This window comes from Meles meles, chromosome 2, assembly GCF_922984935.1.
Source record: "Meles meles chromosome 2, mMelMel3.1 paternal haplotype, whole genome shotgun sequence".
Taxonomy (NCBI): Eukaryota; Metazoa; Chordata; class Mammalia; order Carnivora; family Mustelidae; genus Meles; species Meles meles.
The window spans coordinates 162,029,506-162,051,000 of record NC_060067.1 but is presented as its reverse complement, the minus strand read 5'-3'; the positions used below and the strand labels follow the sequence as shown (position 1 = coordinate 162,051,000).

At 38.4% G+C, this 21,495-nt stretch overlaps 1 protein-coding gene and 1 pseudogene across 2 annotated transcripts in view; both read right to left on the bottom strand.

Annotated features, from left to right (window-relative positions):
- Nucleotides 1-1,024: 1,024 nt before the first annotated feature.
- The window catches only part of AADAT (aminoadipate aminotransferase), a 35,073-nt gene continuing 14,602 nt past the window's right edge, over nucleotides 1,025-21,495 (bottom strand). For both annotated transcript variants that reach the window (XM_045997163.1, XM_045997164.1), the window contains exons 6-14: nucleotides 13,842-14,051; nucleotides 11,941-12,006; nucleotides 10,536-10,618; nucleotides 9,979-10,075; nucleotides 7,714-7,775; nucleotides 7,383-7,447; nucleotides 5,349-5,455; nucleotides 2,797-2,898; nucleotides 1,025-1,838 (exon numbers count right to left, since the gene is read on the bottom strand). In XM_045997163.1, coding sequence (XP_045853119.1) covers nucleotides 1,797-1,838; nucleotides 2,797-2,898; nucleotides 5,349-5,455; nucleotides 7,383-7,447; nucleotides 7,714-7,775; nucleotides 9,979-10,075; nucleotides 10,536-10,618; nucleotides 11,941-12,006; nucleotides 13,842-14,051 — 834 coding nt within the window. In that variant the 3' untranslated portion in view covers nucleotides 1,025-1,796. The remainder of the gene's footprint in view (nucleotides 1,839-2,796; nucleotides 2,899-5,348; nucleotides 5,456-7,382; nucleotides 7,448-7,713; nucleotides 7,776-9,978; nucleotides 10,076-10,535; nucleotides 10,619-11,940; nucleotides 12,007-13,841; nucleotides 14,052-21,495) is intronic.
- Nucleotides 6,386-6,508, bottom strand: LOC123937710 (annotated as a pseudogene).

Genomic DNA, 21,495 nt, shown 5'->3' with positions numbered 1-21,495 from the left:
GATTTCACTTCTGCAGCAATCAGAAACCCCCAAACCAAGAAGCTGCTTGCAATAAACTCCTGTGGCTTTAGCTATGCCAGGATGGGTACCTTGTATCTTGCCTTGCTGCCCTCTTACCTCTGCTCTGAATCCAGGTGTCTGAGTGACAGAACTTAACTCACACCTGCAACTAACTGTAGCTGCCAGGGCATCTGGAAATGCAGAATTTCACTTGCACAGTGCTCAGTGCACAAAAGGCTTAAGGCAGTCAACCCTGTGTCAAGCAAGTCTGTCAGCACAATTTTTCCGACAGTATTTGCTCACTTCATGTCTCTGTGTCATGTTTTGGTCATTCTTGCAATATTTTAAATGTTTCATTATTATGTTAATATATGTGATTCGTGATTACTACTTGCTGAAAGCTCAGATGGTGGTTATCATTTTTTTTTAGAAAATTTTTTTTGTTGTTGTTTTATTTAAATTCAGTTAGCTAATAAATAGTGCATCCTTAGTTTCAGATGTAGAATTCAGCAATTCATCAGTTGTGAAATAAAGTATTTTTAAATTAAAACATGTACATTGTTTTTAAGACATAATGCTATGCACATGTAAGAGACTACAGTACAGTGTAAACCTAACTTGTACATGCATCTAGGAAATGAAAAATTCACTTGACTTGCTTTATAGTGATATCTGCTTTTTTTGCAGTGGTCTGGAAACAAACCCACAACATCTCTGGGGTATGCCTGTATACACAAAGGAAGTCCTAAATGACAATGACTTCCTAATTCCTTAAAGAAACTTATGACTTTACAATTACTGGATCTTGGAACACTGCTGCAGTTTGTTACACAGCAATAGAAAGCAAATATGGGGTATTTATGATACTCTGCTGTAATGAGATCCTGTTCTTTTACATGTAACATGTACATACATAGAAAAACATGTACAAGGATGGAGGCTAAATGCTGACAGCAGGTGTCACTGGGGGTGAGATAACAAGCGGCGTTTATCACTTATGCTCTACTGTTTGAAAAATTTTTAATGAGCATATATTGCTTTAACAATTAGATGGGAAAATAAAGATCTGAAAAGGTGAGAAAGAAAATCATTAAAAAGTACAGCCTAAAAGAATTTTTTTTACATTTCAATGACATTAGTACATTTCAATGACATAGCTGATAAGAATGTATTTTTGTGAATTGTATAGTATTATGGAAATACAGTGTAGCAAAGCTTTTAAAATCTCTGATCTTGCTTCCTTCTTTAGAATTAATAGGTCTGATGCCTTTAGCTGTTCTTAGTTTCAGAATTTTATTTTCAAGGGATTTCTATGGCACAACATAATGTCTGTGGTAGTCTTAACTGAAAATCCCTTATAATGATCAAATTCTAACAAATTTTGTAATTAGTTTTCATTAAACTTTCCTAAAAATAGTAAAAGTCCACATTATATACCATTTTGCATTTATTTTCTTACATTTCAAAATAATTTATTGTAAAATGTTGTTTTCAAGGAAGATTTATGAGAAACCATAAAGCAACTAGAATTCTTTACAGTAAAATCCAGGATAAGAATCATTTTTGCAGGATGAAAATTTATCAAAAGGTATAAGTGGATTATAAAAATACTTTGTCAATCTGATGAATTTAAGGGCACTTTAAATGCTGTCTAGTTAAATTATTGCAGATATGACATGCTTCTTGAAATCCAATCTGTAAGTGTAAAACCAATGATTTTTTCCTGCTGAAGGCTAAAAATAATTTATCTGAAAAATCCATGAAACATTTTGGTTTCTTCATAGAGTTTGATTTCTTCATAAAGATTCTTTAATAAGTTGGGCTAATCTCTGGAAGGCCTGAAATAGAAAAGAGATAAGAATTAATGAAATTAGGATGCTACTTAGGAAAAGTCTGCGATAATTTAAAAAATTCAAATGAAGAGTATTCATCTTTGGTTGAGATAAGGCAATGAAAAGTAAAATTTAACATCAGGTTTATCCAGATAGGATGCCACCAATGTCCACTAATATATATAGAGATAAGCATATCAGATTCCCAGGATTTTTGTTTGTTTTTACAGCCCTCGAGATCATTGTTTTCCATTTTCCCCACAACACAAATTATTTTTTCATATAATCTCACCTGCATATGCATTCTATACCATTTCAATTGTCTAACTTTATTCATATATAAAAGCAGAGGTAACTTATGAAAAGCATATTTAATGATATGAGAAAGCAAATAAATAGAGAACACGAAGAACCAATCCATCTGCAAGGGCAAGTAGACTCTTCTCAAGGTTAATGGCACCGTTCAATTTATGCCTCTTCTATTTAGACCCCCAGACACGCTGTCCTTAAGCACTCATTTCTTTGCTTCTTGCTATTTTGGCTAAACCCAGACTTGTAATTAATTTAAGAATATTATTGTATTTGACTCTTGCTGATAAATTTTTCTTCACAGGAAGGGACTAATGGCTTTCATGAATGTGTGCTGAATTTAGCTCAGACAAATTCCATGTAGGGAGGAAAGAAGTTTTCTTCATAACTTGTTAGGAATCTGCCAGCATGGTTCAGCAAGTCTGAAAACAGTTCATGAGGATGATGAAATTTAACTCCAACTTGGTCTCATGCCTTTGTCTTTTTGCTGCCATTAAAGTGTGTCTTTTAATAGTAATTCATGAATTTTCAAGTGATACCCATTTTTCAGAAACCCAAGAGGACATTAAATAATGTAACTCACAAAAAAAGGAACACATGCACCAAAAACCAGAATTGATATCTAGTGTTACTCTGAAGAGAATATTGTACTCACCACATCCATCTCTTCTGGAGAAGCTAAAGAGAAGGACACTCTAAAGTAAGGGCTAGGAGCTGAGCAATCAACGAAGAAAATATTTCCAGGAAGCATTAAAATCTAGGAGAGTTTATGGAAAATAAGTGAATTACTAAAAGAATATATAGGTAGATCCAATCTCAGAGAGGGGAAAGACTTTTTACATTTAAAAACAATTTAAAAAATCATGAGAAAAATCATTTTATGTAAAAAGTCTGTATGACCTACATGAAACAAAACTAAACAAAAGCACAGAATCTGGAAAAATGTTTATAGTAAATATGGCAAATGCTACCTCTTCTCCATCTAAAAAATATACAGAAACTGAGAAGAAAAACACTAAAATTCTAGCTTTGATGGGCAAAAGACAGCTTATAAAAGAAACAGAAATGGTAATAAACATGAATAAATAGTAAACCAACAAGGAAAGTAACATAAATTCAAACAATGAGAGACCATTTTTGTTATCAAATTTGGAAGTGGCTTTTAAGTGGGGACTTGGATGGTAAGTAAGTTTGGCAGGGCAAAAAATGGGTAAAGAGTATTTTAGGGAGAGGAGAGCATAAAGGCCTTGAGATGGGAAGAAAATTGGTCCAGCTGAAGAACTGAAAGGAGGTAAAAATTTTAATACACAGAGTGAATGAATAAAAATGTGACTTAAGTATGTCAAGACAGTAGTGGGAACCACTGCTATTCTTGACGTGAGCACTGTGGTGCGTAGCTCACAACTGTGAACTCCATTCCCTCTGTTTCCTGGTGCACAAATATATTCTGTTGCCCAGCTTCTTTCTTGTTATGTGTGGCCACATGATCGAATCCTAGCCCATGGATATGAAGTGATGCATGCCACTTCTAGGCCCTGCCCAGCGAAATCATCCCCCATGTGATCCATCACACTCTTTCCATTTTACAGCCATTGTGGAATCCATGCATTGAGGACTGAAGAGCAGCAAGAAGGAAAGAACTAGAGTCTCTGAACTGCTGGTTGGAGCAGAGGTGGCTGAAGATCACATCTTTGAAAGTTTTATGTGAGTCAGAAATAAACTACAGGTGTGGTCTGTCTTTGAGATTATTATGTAGTACGATCACGCACTCCGAAAGCATTCACTGTTGTTATGTAGTGTTCGTCTGCACACTGTCTACTAGAATAAGGTGACTTGGGAGTGAAATGGTTTGGGGCATTCTGGGGAAGAGATTTCAAGGCAGAAGATAGGTTTCTGTCTTGATTAACAATCAAATGAAAATCATCATTTCTCTCAATATAGTGGAAAATACTGGGGTGTATATTACAAGCAAGGAGCTGTAAGAGAAGGGGAGGAGTAGTGGAAATCTCCTTATAAGATGGCCAGAATTGGGCCAAGGTTGTGGCTGTAAGGTTGAAGATTATTTAAAAAAAGTAAAGGTAAATGCAGCAGGATTATGGGATAGATGGAGAACACCGAAAAAATGATGAGGAAAGTCTGAGTTCTGTGTCCTTAGCACCTACCTCAGAGATACATACAAATAGCCACTTACCAATGATCCTGATGATGATGGCATTGACAGAAAAGCAAAGAAAACATGAAACTGATTTATGATGCTACAATGTATTTCTTTGAAATAAGTCAGTATTTACTGATACCTAAAGCAGGAGTCCTGCCCTCAAGTAAGATGGTTAGAGAGGATGCACGACTCCAAGCCCAGGTAGTCAGCTCCCCGACCTGTCCCAGGTCTGACCTTTGGACATCAATTTTCTAGCATCCACACTACCTCATCTCTTACGCACTAGCATGGTCCTGTGCCAGTGTCAACACAATCTGCTCGCTTGTACTTACTGCTTCAAGACAAAGGGGAAACATATCTTAGCTTACAAAAGCCTGGCAAATGCGACAGAAGCATTAATTCACGGAGAAAGGATACTCTGTTAGGTAAATTGGACAGCTACGTGGAAAAATATTTATATTTTCCACATTAGTCAATGCCTCTGGATAATGAAGTAGATTTAAGTACAAAAGGAGAGAACGAAAAGCCTAGAAGAAATCCTTACAGCCCAATTTTAGGTGAACATAACAGGATACAAACTTTTCTGTGCAATTTTAACCGTGGAAGATAACTACACAGCCAAAATACTACATATAGACAAGCTATTTAAGAAAATATACCACAAATGGCCACAAAATTGGGGCGGTGAAATAATGGGCTACTTAAACATTTTTCATTATACTGTCATGAATTTTCCAAGTTTGCTAGCATGCTTTTCTTACTTAAATCAGAGGAAAAAACCCTCTGCTCTTAGCCACTAAACTAACCAGCTGAGATGAATGACTATATTTCCATTAATGTAGACCAGAAGAAGAATTATATAACTCAAAAATCCATTTTGATTTTAACAATGAGACAATATTATTAGAAATACAAGATATAGAAATATGAGATAACATCTGATATTAAAATATTATGGGTTGGGATAGAAGGCAATGATAAATATCTCTCTTCATTTTTATTTTAAGTGAAAAATCACTTTAAAGAAAAAGTATAATCTCCCCCCTTACCTCTTTCTTAATGGCTTTTTCTTCAATCAGTTGTTTTGCATCAGAAATGCCCTTAATTTTAACCCATAAAAACATTCCAGCAGTAGGAACATTCCATTCTGCCAAACCTACAAACCAAAAATGAGAATAAATATATGCTAAAACCACTTTAGATGATATCAAATATATCAATTAATGCATAATTGCAGTAACTGTCAACTAGTATGTCCAAAAAAAGTTCCTTTGGGGATAGCATTTTTAAAACATAGAATTTAATGAATTGAAGTTCTGAGTTTATTTAAAACAGTAAGAGACTAGGGGTGACTGGGTGGCTCAGTCAGTTAAGCATCTGTTTTCAGCCCAGGTCCAGGAATCCGTCCCACACCTGGCTCCCTGCTCATTGGGGAATCTGCTTCTCCCTCTCCCTCTACCCTGGCTTGTGTTCCCTCTCCAGCTGTCTCTTTCTCCATCAAATAAATACACACAATCTTTAAAAAAAAAAAACAAAACAAAACTGGGATGAAGGGAGAGAGGGAGACTCTTGTGTATATTTCCAATTTTAGTCAGTCTTAGGGTAGTGCAAGGACTCTAAGACCTGTGTCTACTTCCCTTAGTTAGAACCATACTGAAGCCAACTATAGCTCTTTCAATTATAGGAGGAGATTCTTCGATTCCTTTCAGATTCTTCCAGCGCTTCAATAAATTCTGTCATTTATACAACAGTTTTGAAGTCTGATGGATTAGAGTTCTTATCAGAATGTAATTGATTATGAAAAGAAATACTTAAAATGCAACTATACCAGAAGTATTTGTAGGCTTTATGTTTCACTGGGTATTAGGATAGAGAAACCAAGAAGGAAGGGCAATTATTTTAAAACTTGCTTTTGATTAGAACCTGTTCTTTTTTTTTTTTAAGATTTTATTTATTTATTTGACACAGAGAGACAGGGAGCACAGCAGAAGTAGCATTAGGCAGAGGCAGAGGGAGAAGCTGGCTCCCCACTGAGCAGAGAGCCTGACATAGGGGTTCTATCCCAGGACCCTGGGATCATGACCTGAGCCGAAGGCAGATGCTTAACTGTCTGAGCCACCCAGAGGCCCCTACAACCTGATCTTTCAATTAGCAATAATCGCGCCTCGGATAAACCTCATTGGCTACGATACTGCCACTGCGCAAAGCTAGAACCTGATCTTTAATGCCACTGTACAACGTGGTAAGATAGTACTCTTATTAAAAAGGTAATTCTCTATTTACCAGGAATTTATAGGGAACAAGATATGACAGCAATAAGGAATTGATTTTTTGTTTACTGTTATTCACACCAAAAGCTTTTTTAATGATATAATTAAAACCACGTTGGGGTGCCTGCATGGCTCAGTGGGTTAAGCCTCTGCCTTCAGCCCAGGTCATGATGTCAGGGTCCTGGGATGGAACCTCCGCATCTGCTCTCCACTCAGCAGGGGGCCTGCTTCCCTCTCTCTCTCTGCTTGCTGCTCTGCCTACTTGTGATCTCTCTCTGTCAAATAAATAAATAAAATCTTAAAAAAACCCACACATAATTCATTAATAGAAAATTAATCTAAATCATCCTGCAATCAAATTAGCAATAAATACTATTAGATAAATGACGCTAATGATTTGAATGCAAATAATTTATAGTGAGAACTGCCTTAGGTCATACTATTAAAACAAAAGTCTTAGAAAATTGTTTGACAATTCCTCTGCTGATTTGAGGTAACTCTAAAACCTTTGAGTATCACCATCATTTAGCTTTAAGTTATTGCTAGCTGATTTTTAGACTAAAAATTCTTTTCCCCCCGCTTTAAGCCACAAATTCTTTGCAGCAGACAGGTAAAGTAGAGATAGGTAGAACAGTGACAGGGTTTGCAGACTATTACTTCTGAGATTGCTTATAGGGTGACAGTACTTGACAAGAATACTCCTGGACTCCTGTTTCTCTTCTCCCAAGATTATTAACAATAACTATGCAGTGTTTATCTCCACTTGTAAAAGTGCTGGTGTCTATCACAGGGCAGGATCGATATTCCACTCACCACTTAACCATTTGTTTGCAGATGCCACTAATGCATCCTTCTGCTTCATATAGAAATCAGCAACTCTAGAAGAAGGAAACAATGGAAAGCATGTGTTTAGTTCACTGACTGAAGACACAAGAAAGCTCTGGAGCTCAGTCTATAAGAATCTGTTTTCTATCTTGATTAAAACGTTGAAGGCTTGAAAAAGGAATAGAGCATGTTTATTTGACCTGTTTGGTGGCAAAATTTTTACCATTGCATTTTTTTCCTTCATTTTGCAATAACTCTAATGAAAATTAATAAAGGGAAGCCAATGTCTATGTAAAATATGGAAGCTAACATGCAATACCTCTCTACATGAGCCAGGAAACCCTCTTCTCCCCACTGGTGTAGAAGCTGTGATATCAGAAGCTAAAAGAGATAAGACAATAACAAATGTTATGGTTTGCTCTCTAAATGGTTTTTTTTTTTTTTTTTTTGCCAAATATAAAAAGCAAATCCCTTTTGATTACCTGTAAACCACAAGAAAATATAACAAACTGAACCAAGATTTACACAATGATTTATGATAAATGTTAATTAATAACAGTGACAACAAAATAACAAATATTTATGTAATACTTGCTATGTGCCAGAAACTACTGTAATATATTAATACATTTTTATTTAATTTTAGTAATAACCTTATTAGGCTATTATTTCTATTTTACTGATGAGGAAACCAAGGCACAAGGGTTAAATGAACTTTCCCAAGGTCACACAGTTAGTGAGAGACAGAACCTGGATTCAAGTCAGACTGTCTAGCTCCAGATCCATGCTATTAGTTGCCATACTATATCGCTTCTCTAAATTTGTTAAAAAATACATAGTAGATACATGTTGTGTAACATTTTCAGTGATTTTTCTATATAAAATGGAAGTTCTAAATATTATAGATGGATAGTGAAGTTTTGTTGATAACAGGCACAAAAAATATGGGAAAAAACCCCTAAATTGATAAGATATGGGGACATCTTTATGCTACACAGTAACACGAGGTTAATTCAATTCTCATCTGTCTTTTTTTTTTAAAGAGTTTATTTATTTATTTGACAGTCAGAGATCATAAGTAGGCAGAGAAGCAGGCAGAGAGAGCAAGGGGAAACAGGCTCCCCGCTGAGCAGAGAGCCTGATGCGGGGGCTCGATCCCAGGACCCTCGGATCATGACCTCAGCTGAAGGCAGAGGCTTTAACCCACTGAGCCACCCAGGTGCCCCTCATCTGCCTTTTAGAGTAAACATCTGTGGTATTTTATCTTCTTTTTTTTTTCCATTTTTAATTTATTTATTTATTCAGCATAACAGTATTCATTGTTTTTGCACAACACCCAGTGCTCCATGCAAAACGTGCCCACCCTATTACCCACCACCTGTTCCCCCAACCTCCCACCCCTGACCCTTCAAAACCCTCAGGTTGTTTTTCAGAGTCCATAGTCTCTTATGGTTCGCCTCCCCTTCCAATTTTTTTTTTTATAAACATATAATGTATTTTTATCCCCAGGTGTACAGGTCTGTGAATCGCCAGGTTTACACACTCCACAGCACTCACGATAGCACATACCCTCCCCAATGTCCATAACCCCCTCCCCCTCTCCCAACCCCACCTCCCCCCAGCAACCCCCAGTTTGTTTTGTGAGATTAAGAGTCATTTATGGTTTGTCTCCCTCCCAATCCCATCTTGTTTCATTTATTCTTCTCCTATCCCCCTAACCCCCCATGTTGCATCTCCACATCATCATATCAGGGAGATCATATGATAGTTGTCTTTCTCCGACTGACTTATTTCACTAAGCATGATACCCTCTAGTTCCATCCACGTCGTCGCAAATGGCAAGATTTCATTTCTTTTGATGGCTGCATAGTATTCCATTGTGTATATATACCACATCTTCTTTATCCATTCATCTGTTGATGGACATCTAGGTTCTTTCCATAGTTTGGCTATTGTAGACATTGCTGCTATAAACATTCGGGTACACGTGCCCCTTCGGATCACTATGTTTGTATCTTTAGGGTAAATACCCAGTAGTGCAATTGCTGGGTCATAGGGTAGTTCTATTTTCAACATTTTGAGGAACCTCCATGCTGTTTTCCAGAGTGGTTGCACCAGCTTGCATTCCCACCAACAGTGGAGGAGGGTTCCCCTTTCTCCACATCCTTGCCAGCATCTGTCATTTCCTGACTTGTTAATTTTAGCCATTCTGACTGGTGTGAGGTGATATCTCATTGTGGTTTGGATTTGTATTTCCCTGATGCCGAGTGATGTGGAGCACTTTTTCATGTGTCTGTCGGCCATCTGGATGTCTTCTTTGCAGAAGTGTCTGTTCATGTCCTCTGCCCATTTCTTGATTGGATTGTTTGTTCTTTGGGTGTTGAGTTTGCTAAGTTCCTTAGGTATTTTATCTTCTAATACAGTCCATATTGGAACACGAGATTCTTGTATCAGTGATTTTTCTCCCTGCCACCTTTACTCAGTCTTACTTGCTAACATCTATTTTCTATTCTGATTGCTAAAAAAAAAAAAAAAAAAAGAAAGAAAGAAACCCAAACCCTCCTATTTCTGACATCATACTTACCTGTGTAAAAGTGCTGGCGTGCATGGCTGAGACTTGTGTGTGAAAAACAACTCTCTCTATCAAGGGTTTTGGACCAGTTATAAACCCTATTCTCAACCTACACAAAAAGAGAAAAGGCACAAGACCAATTCTGTGTTAACAATTGATACATGTCACTTTACTGATTTCATTAGGAAGACAGTTGTGACCTGGGGACAAATGGGCAAAGACAATTAAAACATTCTAATAAAACTAGCTACTTTTTATTTAAAATCCAAATTTAAGTGTACATTAAAATGGAATGCAAGTCTGACCAAGTATTTTGAAATGTGTTCTTTCATATATGAAATGCAAAACCTGACCAGTCCCACTACAACTTTAGATTAACACCCAAATACCTTTGATTACTGCAGATGGATAAAGAAAGAAAAGGCATATATTAAAATTAATAATCAAACTGATGTTTTAAAGTAAGTAGGAATACTAGCATCTTGAATGAGAAATATTTGGACTAAAAGACACTCAGGTAAAGTCTATCTTTTTTAGATCTGGCCATAAATTAAGACACAAAGCCTTACCCAGAGGAGAGGACTTTTGAAAAAGAATCCGTTCTGATGACACGCCCATCAATGTCCATGGAAAGAAATGATGGTGCCCAGGACTTGAAATGGAAAAAATACATATTGTTTGTTTGAGAACAATTTCTATTTAGTAACTGTGTAATTATTTTGTGTGGGGAATGGAGAGGTGTAGATTCCAATAGCAGTAACACAACCATCTTTTCTGTCACCTTAGTCACAACCTTTAAAATGGAATAAGAAACCGAGATGCATGTTCTTTAGTGAGTACCTGCTTAGCTTCGCCACTTTTCTGCCAAAAACACAGAAGAGTTTACTCATTTGCTTAAGATGCTACTATTATGAATTTAGGGAAACCTCAAATAGGCCCTCCTAGGCTCAAAGGTTGAGATCCAGGATTAACAGATTTAGAGGAAGGATTCAAGAAAAACTCATTTGGATTAGATCAAAATGAAGAGGGCCAGCAGCATTCAGGGTTGCTTCAAGAGAGAATAATGATCCTTAGAACAGTTACAAAGATAAAACAAGATGAGAAATGCAGTCAATCTGCAATAGGGACTTCAGTATTTACTTCAAAAGTAGATGCATACAGCAAAAGAGGCCAGGTCACGTGGACGGTAGGGAGTAGGTAGGTAGACATGATAGTCAGCAAACTATACAGAAAAATTAAGAGTTTTTGTTCTTTTTAGTAGATTTAAAGGGAGCACTGAATCCAAGTAGATGTTCTCTGCAGTCCTGAAAGCAAATAAAGACAATGTCTTATTTTGAAGGTATCAGTGGGAGTCTGTGCCATTACTGTTATCTATTAGGAGACCGTGATCATGAAAAGTGGCATATATAGTGAAAAAGAAACTAAAAATCCATTATTCTGCAGGTAAGATCCAGGCCTTCAGTGACAGAGATGCTAAATACATGGCATTCTGCTGGTAACGCATTTCCCTATGTCCTTAATGGACACTGCTAATTGAGCACGACCATCTTTCTCTTTTAGATCCTTGTCAGACATTCCAGTCAGCCACTGCCAAGAGACTATAGTACCCAAAATGGAACCTACTTCACATCCCTGGTATGATGCTTAAAAAACCATGTACTAGGATCTGGAGTTTGAGAAGACCATCAGCCCTGACTCACTCTGTTTGCCCAAATGCATGGTATAGAGCGCTAGCTACTATTTTAAAGGTAAGTCATTTCTGGAAAGAGCAGTAATACCAGACATGACAAGTATTAATTCCATGATAAAACTGAAAGACTAAAGATTGAAGTGGTAGCAAATTATTAATAATTTTACTTAATTTCAATGTAAAGGTAGATTAGCTCCCTCTCCAAAGCCAGGCTAAAGTCAAGTCAGGGTAATAACTTACAAGTATATCTTCTAATTGTGAAATAAGTTCACATCATCACTTACCTTGCTGAACTGGAGAAAATAGTAAGGATCATCTTCTATGATGAGGAAATCATATTTTCTTGCGAGCTAAAAAAGGTTAAAGTAGTATATTTAATTCTTAAGAACCATCTAAGCTGAAAATCACTTGGAATCGTAATTCTTTGTATTCATTCATTCATTCATTCAAGAAGCTACTGAGTGCCTCTTGCCTTAGACAATGAAGATAAAGAGATGAACAAGGCACTCACTGAAGGCTCTTGTTCTCACGAAACTTAAATTCAAGGTTCTGGGAGAGACAATATACATAAGCCAATGGATAATGAAGAGAAGAAATATTTCTTCTTTTAGGGGCTAGGAAGGGTGACAGACATATGTCATATGATATATGTGTGTGTGTGAGAGAGAGAGAGATTGGGTAGCTGTTTCAGTCTGAATCATTGGGAAGCCCTTCCTGACAAGATAACACAAGAACCCAGAAGGACAAAGTGGCAGCAAGAAGGATGATAAGATATGATAGGGTCTGAGATTAGACTACTAGGTCACATAGCTTTGTGGAGCAGATGAAGGAATTTAGTTTTATTTTAACTGCAAAGGGAATCCACTAGAGGATTGTAAACAGGAGCACAACACTGGCTTTACATTTATATTTGGGGGGATGTGGGGAAGGATATGACTGGCTGCTGTGTGAAGAATGACTGGCTGGAGATGGAGAATGGAGTGCAGCCGGGGTCCAATGAGGAAACTATCCTCATAGACCAGTGAAGGAAGGTGGTGGTTGGGAAGACCAGGGTAGTAAGGGCAAAAGAGAGAAACAGGTAGATTTGGATCCATTCGGTAGTGGAGTCCACAAGATGGATTAGATGTAGGGATAGTGGGGGGAGAGAAGGGAAAGAGAGGAATAAAGGGTGACTGTTCATAGTGGCACTATTTACAGAGATGGAGAATGTGAGGGGTTGGGATTGGAGGTTGGGTGCACCTGGACTAAATCAAGAGTTCTATTTGGTCATGGTAGGTTGGAAATGTCTATTAGGCATTCATGATGGATGTTGGAAACAGAAGCTGGATGGAGAAGTTGGATACAGAAGTCTGGAGTTCAGAGGAAAGGCATTCCTATTACTTAGAATGGAATTTATAGCCATAGAAATGGATGAGACTATCTCAGGGTAGTATGTAAATAAGAGGAGAATGCAGGACAGATCTCTGGAGTATGTGAAAAATAAGACAATATTTTGACACACACAGACACACAAAAATGAGTGAAAGAAGCTATTTGAAATCTTCCTTTATGATTCTACTGCACATTCTATATAGTTTAATATGGCTTTGGTACTTATATTAGGAAGCTATTAGTAGCGAAAGTCTAGGGAGCACAGTAAGGTACACAAAAGAGACTTTACAAAAGGCACATTTCTCTTATTTTTCAAAGATTTTTGTACTGATAGGTATGTGTTTGGTATTTAAAAAAAAATTTTGCAGTGAAAAGTTTAGACATCATAGTCAGATACCTAGAAGAGACTTGACAAAAGAGCATGCCTCTTATTTTTAAAGAATTTCTTTGTAACCTAAAATGCTAAGGAGTAGGAAAGAGAAGAGAGAGGATGAAAATATAAAAATAAAATAATGAAAATCAAACTTAGGGTTTGATTACATAAACTCATAAAATTTAACAGTAGGTCAAGAATGCTATTTCTTTTTTATGAAAATATCAATTAAGGGAAAAGAAAAATCTCATAGTTAACCAAGGATGGAGTAATTTCTTGTGTTCCAATTTATTAGGATGCTTGGGCATAGATACTTCTTTTTATATTAAAAATTATCTTTCTTGTAATAGTAAGAAATAATAAATGGAGCTTTCATAGTACTCTTCTCAAAAGTCAAAAATAAACAAGGACACACCCACAGAAGGTATTCTTTTAAAATACCTCATAGATCTCCTTCTTGCGGTTAGCTGTTAATGAGTTTCCAGTAGGGTTGTTACCATTTGGGACAGTGTAAAGAAATTTGGGGGTGTTTTTTTTAGGGTTCTTTGACTCTTCTGGCTTCCATTTGGAAAGTACTTCTCTGAGGGAGTCCGGAATAATCCCATATTCATCACTGGCAACATTAATGATGTTGCAGCCCAGTGGCTTCAGCTGTTGAGCACAAATAAAAAGAAAAGGCCAAGATTCAGACATAATTATAAAATGCATCACTGGTTCTTCTACTAACGAAGGATGTTACCATTTATACCCTTTAATGTATAAACTTGCTCTCATCTCTACACTCAAAGGCTTGAGGTGGTATATTTTCATTTTATTATTGCCCTGGGGTAGATTCCATTATTGTTAAAAAATATCCCCTCTCAGTTCCCATACTTCCCTGCTCATATGTCAGGATTGGCCATATGTCTTGCTTTGGCCAGTAAATTGTAAGCAGAAGGGGTATGTGTTTCGTCCAAGCAGAAGCTTTAAAATCCAGCTTGTGGTTCTCTGTTTCCCTTTTCCCTTTGCTCTAAGACCTGCAATGCTCATGACAGAGGTTGCTTCTATCAGCCTGGGGCTTGGTATGGAGATGAGGTGGAATAGAGCAGCAGCTGCCTTTTGGTCTATATGTAGAATGTGAGAGAAAGAAACTTTCTAGCCATAAGCCATGGAGACCTGGGTGGTTTGTTACAATGCATAACTAGCCTCTGACTTAATTATCATTGGAATTATGATCAGAACTGGTTCCAAAAGAGATGTGTATTAACAAATGCTTTTTTTGGGGAAAACGTGAAACATAGAAAGCATTTTTTATGTTAATACCTAAAATAGTTACAAGCAGAGGTGATATTCAAAATATTTAACAGGTGATACAGCACAAGCACATCAGAAACAGTACCTGATTGGAAGAGAGTCCTGGGGGCCCCCTGAATTAATTCCGTATCATGGGAAGTTCCGGGTGGTTTATAGGAGAGGGGCCAGGGAAGCCAGGGTGGTGATGGGCACAGAGGGGAACAGGGCAGCAGCTTACCAAGGTGTATGGAAATATTCTGTATTTATCAAAGGCTAAGCCTGAAGTCACAAGGAGTGGTCTTGCTTATAGACATAATTTTATAAAAATCTTGTGGAATCTTATTCTTGGATGAACATAAAGAAAAAATGGAACTTTAGAAAAACAATAATTTGAGCGAGGTTCTCATAAGAAAAATTTTTCAAAGGTAAGCAGACACTCTTTTAGCAGTCAAATGTGGAAATACGTACTAAGTGGGAATAATCCATACAACTTTATGACAAAGCTAAAAGTTCTTAGGCTGAGAAAACACATCTACCATGAATAAACAAAGTAATATTGGGCCATGAAATAAACACATGTTCCTTACTAGCAAATCTTCTCATAGTCTGGCACATAGTTTCTGTTTGGGTATGTGGAAACATCTGTGCATGCATGTGTGACGCTGATTACAGAGACATTAGTTTCAGATTCATAGGCATTACATAAGGAGTTTAGTAAAGTAATTGCAATTAGTATCCAATCATTAAGAAAAAGCAATTATTTTACTTTAGTTTTTTATTGTGTCAAATAGATGTATAACAAAAATTTTGCTTTCTTCTTAAAAGACTTTATTTGAGAGAGAGCAAGAGAGAGCATGGGTTAGGGAGAGAGGGGGTGGGAAAATCAGACTCCCTGCTGAGTGCTGAACAGGGAGCCCCACACAGGGCTTGATGCCAGGATCCCAGGATCATGACCAAAGGCAGACGCTTAATCAACTGAGCCACCCAGGCGCCCTTCAAATTTTGACTTTTTTTTTTTTCCCTTTTTATTTATTTTTTTTCAGCGTAACAGTATTCATTCTTTTTGCACAACACCCAGCGCTCCATGCAAAACGTGCCCTCCCCATCACCCACCACCTGTTCCCCCAACCTCCCACCCCTGACCCTTCAAAACCCTCAGGTTGTTTTTCAGAGTCCATAGTCTCTCATGGTTCGCCTCCCCTCCCCAATGTCCATAGCCCGCTCCCCCTCTCCCAATCCCACCTCCCCCCAGCAACCCCCAGTTTGTTTTGTGAGATTAAGAGTCATTTATGGTTTGTCTCCCTCCCAATCCCATCTTGTTTCATTTATTCTTCTCCTATCCCCCTACCCCCCCCATGTTGCTTCTCCATGTCCTCATATCAGGGAGATCATATGATAGTTGTCTTTCTCCGATTGACTTATTTCACTAAGCATGATACGCTCTAGTTCCATCCACGTCGTCGCAAATGGCAAGATTTCATTTCTTTTGATGGCTGCATAGTATTCCATTGTGTATATATACCACATCTTCTTTATCCATTCATCTGTTGATGGACATCTAGGTTCTTTCCATAGTCTGGCTATTGTAGACATTGCTGCTATAAACATTCGGGTACACGTGCCCCTTCGGATCACTATGTTTGTATCTTTAGGGTAAATACCCAGTAGTGCAATTGCTGGGTCATAGGGTAGTTCTATTTTCAACATTTTGAGGAACCTCCATGCTGTTTTCCAGAGTGGTTGGACCAGCTTGCATTCCCACCAACAGTGGAGGAGGGTTCCCCTTTCTCCACATCCTCTCCAGCATCTGTCATTTCCTGACTTGTTAATTTTAGCCATTCTGACTGGTGTGAGGTGATATCTCATTGTGGTTTTGATTTGTATTTCCCTGATGCCGAGTGACGTGGAGCACTTTTTCATGTGTCTGTTGGCCATCTGGATGTCTTCTTTGCAGAAATGTCTGTTCATGTCCTCTGCCCATTTCTTGATTGGATTGTTTGTTCTTTGGGTGTTGAGTTTGCTAAGTTCCTTATAGATTTTGGATACTAGCCCTTTATCTGATATGTCGTTTGCAAATATCTTCTCCCAATGGGACAAATTTTGACATTTTTAAGTGTACAGTTCATGGCATTAATCACATTCACAATGTGTGCATCCATCATCACTACTGATTTCCAAAACTTCTCATCACCCAACAGAAACCCATTAAGCAGTAACTCCCCCCTACCCTCCCCGGTTTCCGGTAACCTCTAACTTACTGTCTCTGTGACTCTGCCTATTTTAGATGTAAGAAACAAATACATGGAGTAATACAGTATTTGTTGTGTTGTGTCTGGCTGCTTTCAGTTGGCATAATGTTTTCAAAGTTCACTCATGTTGAAGCGTGTGTTAAAAATTTGTTCCTTGAGACCCTGGTACTACTCAGCCCAGCCCGGAGGAGGGGAGCAGAGCTGAATTTGGGAAGCAGCTCCCTGCTATGCTGGAAACCTCTGGAAACTGGCTAAGGAGCTACAGAGATCGAAGAGAAGAAGAACAGCAATTCTAGAAACAGAAAATCAACCACTTTCTGAAAGGTAGGACTGGTGGAGAAGTGAATCCAAAACAATGGGAAGATAGACCGTGGGGGGAGGGGCTGGCTCCCGGCAAGCAGCGGAGCAACAGAGCACAAAATCAGGACTTTTAAAAGTCTGTTCCACTGAGGGACATTGCTCCAGAGGCTAAACAGGGGTGAAGCCCACACAGGGTCAGCATGGCCCCAGGTCCTGCAGGGTCACAGAAGGATCGGTGGTGTCGGAGTGTCGCAGAGCTCGCAGGTATTAGAACGGGGAAGCCGGCTACAGAGACAGAGCCGAGGACTGAGTTCTCAGCTGGGGGTTACCTTGAACTGGTCGCAGGCTGGGTGAGCTCGGAGCGCGGATGTAGGCCGGGGATACAGGAGTGATTGGGCGCTGTTCTCTGGGGGCGCACTGAGGAGTGGGGCCCCGGGCTCTTGGCTCCTCTGGGCCGGAGACTGGGAGGCTGCCATTTTCATTCCTGTCCTCCGGAACTCTACGGAAAGTGTTCAGGGAACAAAAGCTCCCCAAAGCGAACCTGGGGGATTACTTAGTCCGGCCCCCAGTAAGGGCGGTGCAATTCCGCCTCGGGCAAAGACACTTGAGAGTCAGTACAACAGGCTCCTCCCCCAGAAGATCAACAAAATATCCAGCCAGGACGAAGTTCATCTATCAAGGAAAGCAGGTTCAATACCTAGAACAGCAGCGGAATTCCAGAGGAGGAGAGCAAAGCATGGGACTCATGGCTTTCTCCCCATGATTCTTTAGTCTTGTGATTAATTTAATTTTTTTTCAATTTTTTTCTTTCTTTTTTCTTCTTCTGCTAAATTTTTTTTAACTTTTACCCATTTCTTTTTTAACGTTTTTTGACTAGTTTATCTAAAATATATATTTCTTTCTTTTTTATATTTTTTCTTTATTTGTTTTATTTATTTAATTTTTTTCTTTTTTTTCTGAACCTCTTTTTATCCCCTTTCTCCCCCCCACAATTTGGGGTCACTTCTGATTTGGTGAAAGCACATTTTTCTGGGGTCTTTGCCACCCTTTTAGTATCTTATTTGATCCTTCATATCCTCTTATCTGGACAAAATGACAAGGCTGAAAAAATCACCACCAACAAAAGAACAAGAGGCAGTATGGAAGGCTAGGGACGTAATCAACACAGACATTGGTAATATGTCAGATCAAGAGTTCAGAATGATGATTCTGAACGTTCTAGCTGGGCTCGAAAAAGGCATGGAAGATATTAGAGAACCCTCTCTGGAGATATAAAAGCCCTTTCTGGAGAAACTAAAGAACTAAAATCTAACCAAGTTGAAATAAAAAAAGCTATTAATGAGGTGCAATAAAAAATGGAGGTTCTCACTGCTAGGATCAATGAGGCAGTAGAAAGAATTCGTGATATAGAAGACCAAATGACAGAGAATAAAGAAGCTAAGCAAAAGAGGGACAAACAGCTACTGGACCACAAGGGGAGAATTCGAGAGATAAGTGACACCATAAGACGAAACAACATTAGAATAATTGGGATTCCAGGGGCGCCTGGGTGGCTCAGTGGGTTAAGCCGCTGCCTTCGGCTCAGGTCATGATCTCAGGGTCCTGGGATCAAGTCCCGCATCGGGCTCTCTGCTCAGCGGGGAGCCTGCTTCACTCTCTCTCTCTCTGCCTGCCTCTCTATCTACTTGTGATCTCTCTCTGTCGAATAAATAAATAAAATCTTAAAAAAAAAAGGAATAATTGGGATTCCAGAAGAAGAAGAAAGAGAGAGGAGAGCAGAAGGTCTATTGGAGAGAATTATTGGAGAGAATTTCCCTAATATGGCAAAGGGAACAAGCATCAAAATCCAGGAGGTGCAGAGAACCCCCCACAAAGTCAACAAGAATAGGTCCACACCCCGTCACCTAATAGTAAAATTTACAAGTCTTAGTGGCAAAGGGAAAATCCTGAAAGCAGCCCAGGAAAAGAAGTCTGTAACATATAATGGTAAAAATATTAGATTGGCAGCAGACTTATCCACAGAGACCTGGCAGGCCAGAAAGAGCTGGCATGATATATTCAGAGCACTAAACAAGAGAAACATGCTGCCAAGAATACTCTATCCAGCTAGGCTATCATTGAAAATAGAAGGAGAGATAAAAAGCTTCCAGGACAAACAAAAACTGAAAGAATTTGCAAACACCAAACCAGCTCTACAGGAAATATTGAAAGGGGTCCTCTAAGCAAAGAGAGAGCCCAAAAGTAGTAGATCAGAAAGGTACAGAGACAATATACAGTAACAGTCACCTTACAGGCACTGCAATGGCACTAAATCCATATCTCTCAGTAGTTACTGTGAACGTAAATGGGCTAAATGCCCCAATCAAAAGACACAGGGTATCAGAATGGATAAAAAAACAAAACCCATCAATATGTTGCCTACAAGAAACTCATTTTAGATGCAAAGACACCTCAGATTTAAAGTGAGAGGGGTGGAAAACAATTTACCATGCTAATGGACATCAGAAGAAAGCTGGGGTGGCAATCCTTATATCAAATCAATTAGATTTTAAGCCAAAGACTATAATAAGAGATGAGGAAGGACACTATATTATACTCAAAGGGTCTGTCCAACAAGAAGATCTAACAATTTTAAATATCTATGCCCCTAACGTGGGAACAGCCAACTATATAAACCAATTAATAACAAAATCAAAGAAACACATCAATAATAATACAATAATAGTTGGAGACTTTAACACTCCCCTCACTGAAATGGACAGATCATCCAAGCAAAAGATCAACAAGGAAATAAAGGCCTTAAATGACATACTGGACCAGATGGACATCACAGATATATTCAGAACATTTCATCCCAAAGCAACAGAATACACATCCTTCTCTAGTGCACATGGAACATTCTCCAGAACAGATCACATCCTGGGTCACAAATCAGGTCTCGACCAGTATCAAAAGATTGGGATCATTCCCTGCATATTTTCAGACCACAATGCTCTGAAGCTAGAACTCAATCACAAGAGGAAAGCTGGAAAGAACCCAAATACATGGAGACTAAACAGCATCCTTCTAAAGAATGAATGAGTCAACCAGGAAATTAAAGAAGAATTGAAAAAATTCATGGAAACAAATGATAATGAAAACACAATGGTTCAAAATCTGTGGGACACAGCAAAGGCAGTTCTGAGAGGAAAATATATAGCGGTACAGGCCTTTCTCACGAAACAAGAAAGGTCTCAAGTACACAACCTAACCCTACACGTAAAGGAGCTGGAGAAAGAACAAGAAAGAAACCTAAACCCAGCAGGAGAAGAGAAATCATAAAGATCAGAGCAGAAATCAATGATATAGAAACCAAAAAAAACAATAGAAAAAAATCAATGAAACTAGGAGCTGGTTCTTTGAAAGAATCAATAAGATTGATAAACCCTGGGCCAGACTTATCAAAAAGAAAAGAGAAAGGACCCTAATAAATAAAATCATGAATGAAAGAGGAGAGATCACAACTAACCCCAAAGAAATACAGACAATTGTAAGAACATACAATGAGCAACTCTCCGCCAACAATTTTGACAATCTGGAAGAAATGGATGCATTCCTAGAGACATATAAACTACCACAACTGAACCAGGAAGAAATAGAAAACCTGAGCAGGCCCATAACCAGTAAGGAGACTGAAACAGTCATCCAAAATCTCCAAACAAACAAAAGCCCAGGGCCAGACGGCTTCCCAGGGGAATTCTACCAAACATTTAAAGAAGAACTAATTCCTATTCTCCTGAAACTATTCCAAAAAATAGAAATGGAAGGAAAACTTCCAAACTCATTTTATGAGGCCAGCATCACCTTGATCCCAAAACCAGATAAGGATCCCACCAAAAAAGAGAACTACAGACCAATATCCTTGATGAACACAGATGCAAAAATTCTCACCAAAATACTAGCCAATAGGATTCAACAGTACATTAAAAGGATTATTCACCACGACCAAGTGGGATTCATTCCAGAGCTGCAAGGTTGGTTCAACATCCACAAATCTATCAATGTGATATAACACATTAATAAAAGAAAGAACAAGAACCATATGATACTCTCAATAGATGCTGAAAAAGCATTTGACAAAGTACAGCAGCCCTTCCTGATCAAAACTCTTCAATGTGTAGGGATAGAGGGCACATACCTCAATATTATCAAAGCCATCTATGAAAAACCCACCACAAATATCATTCACAATGGAGAAAAACTGAAAGCTTTTCTGTTAAGGTCAGGAACATGGC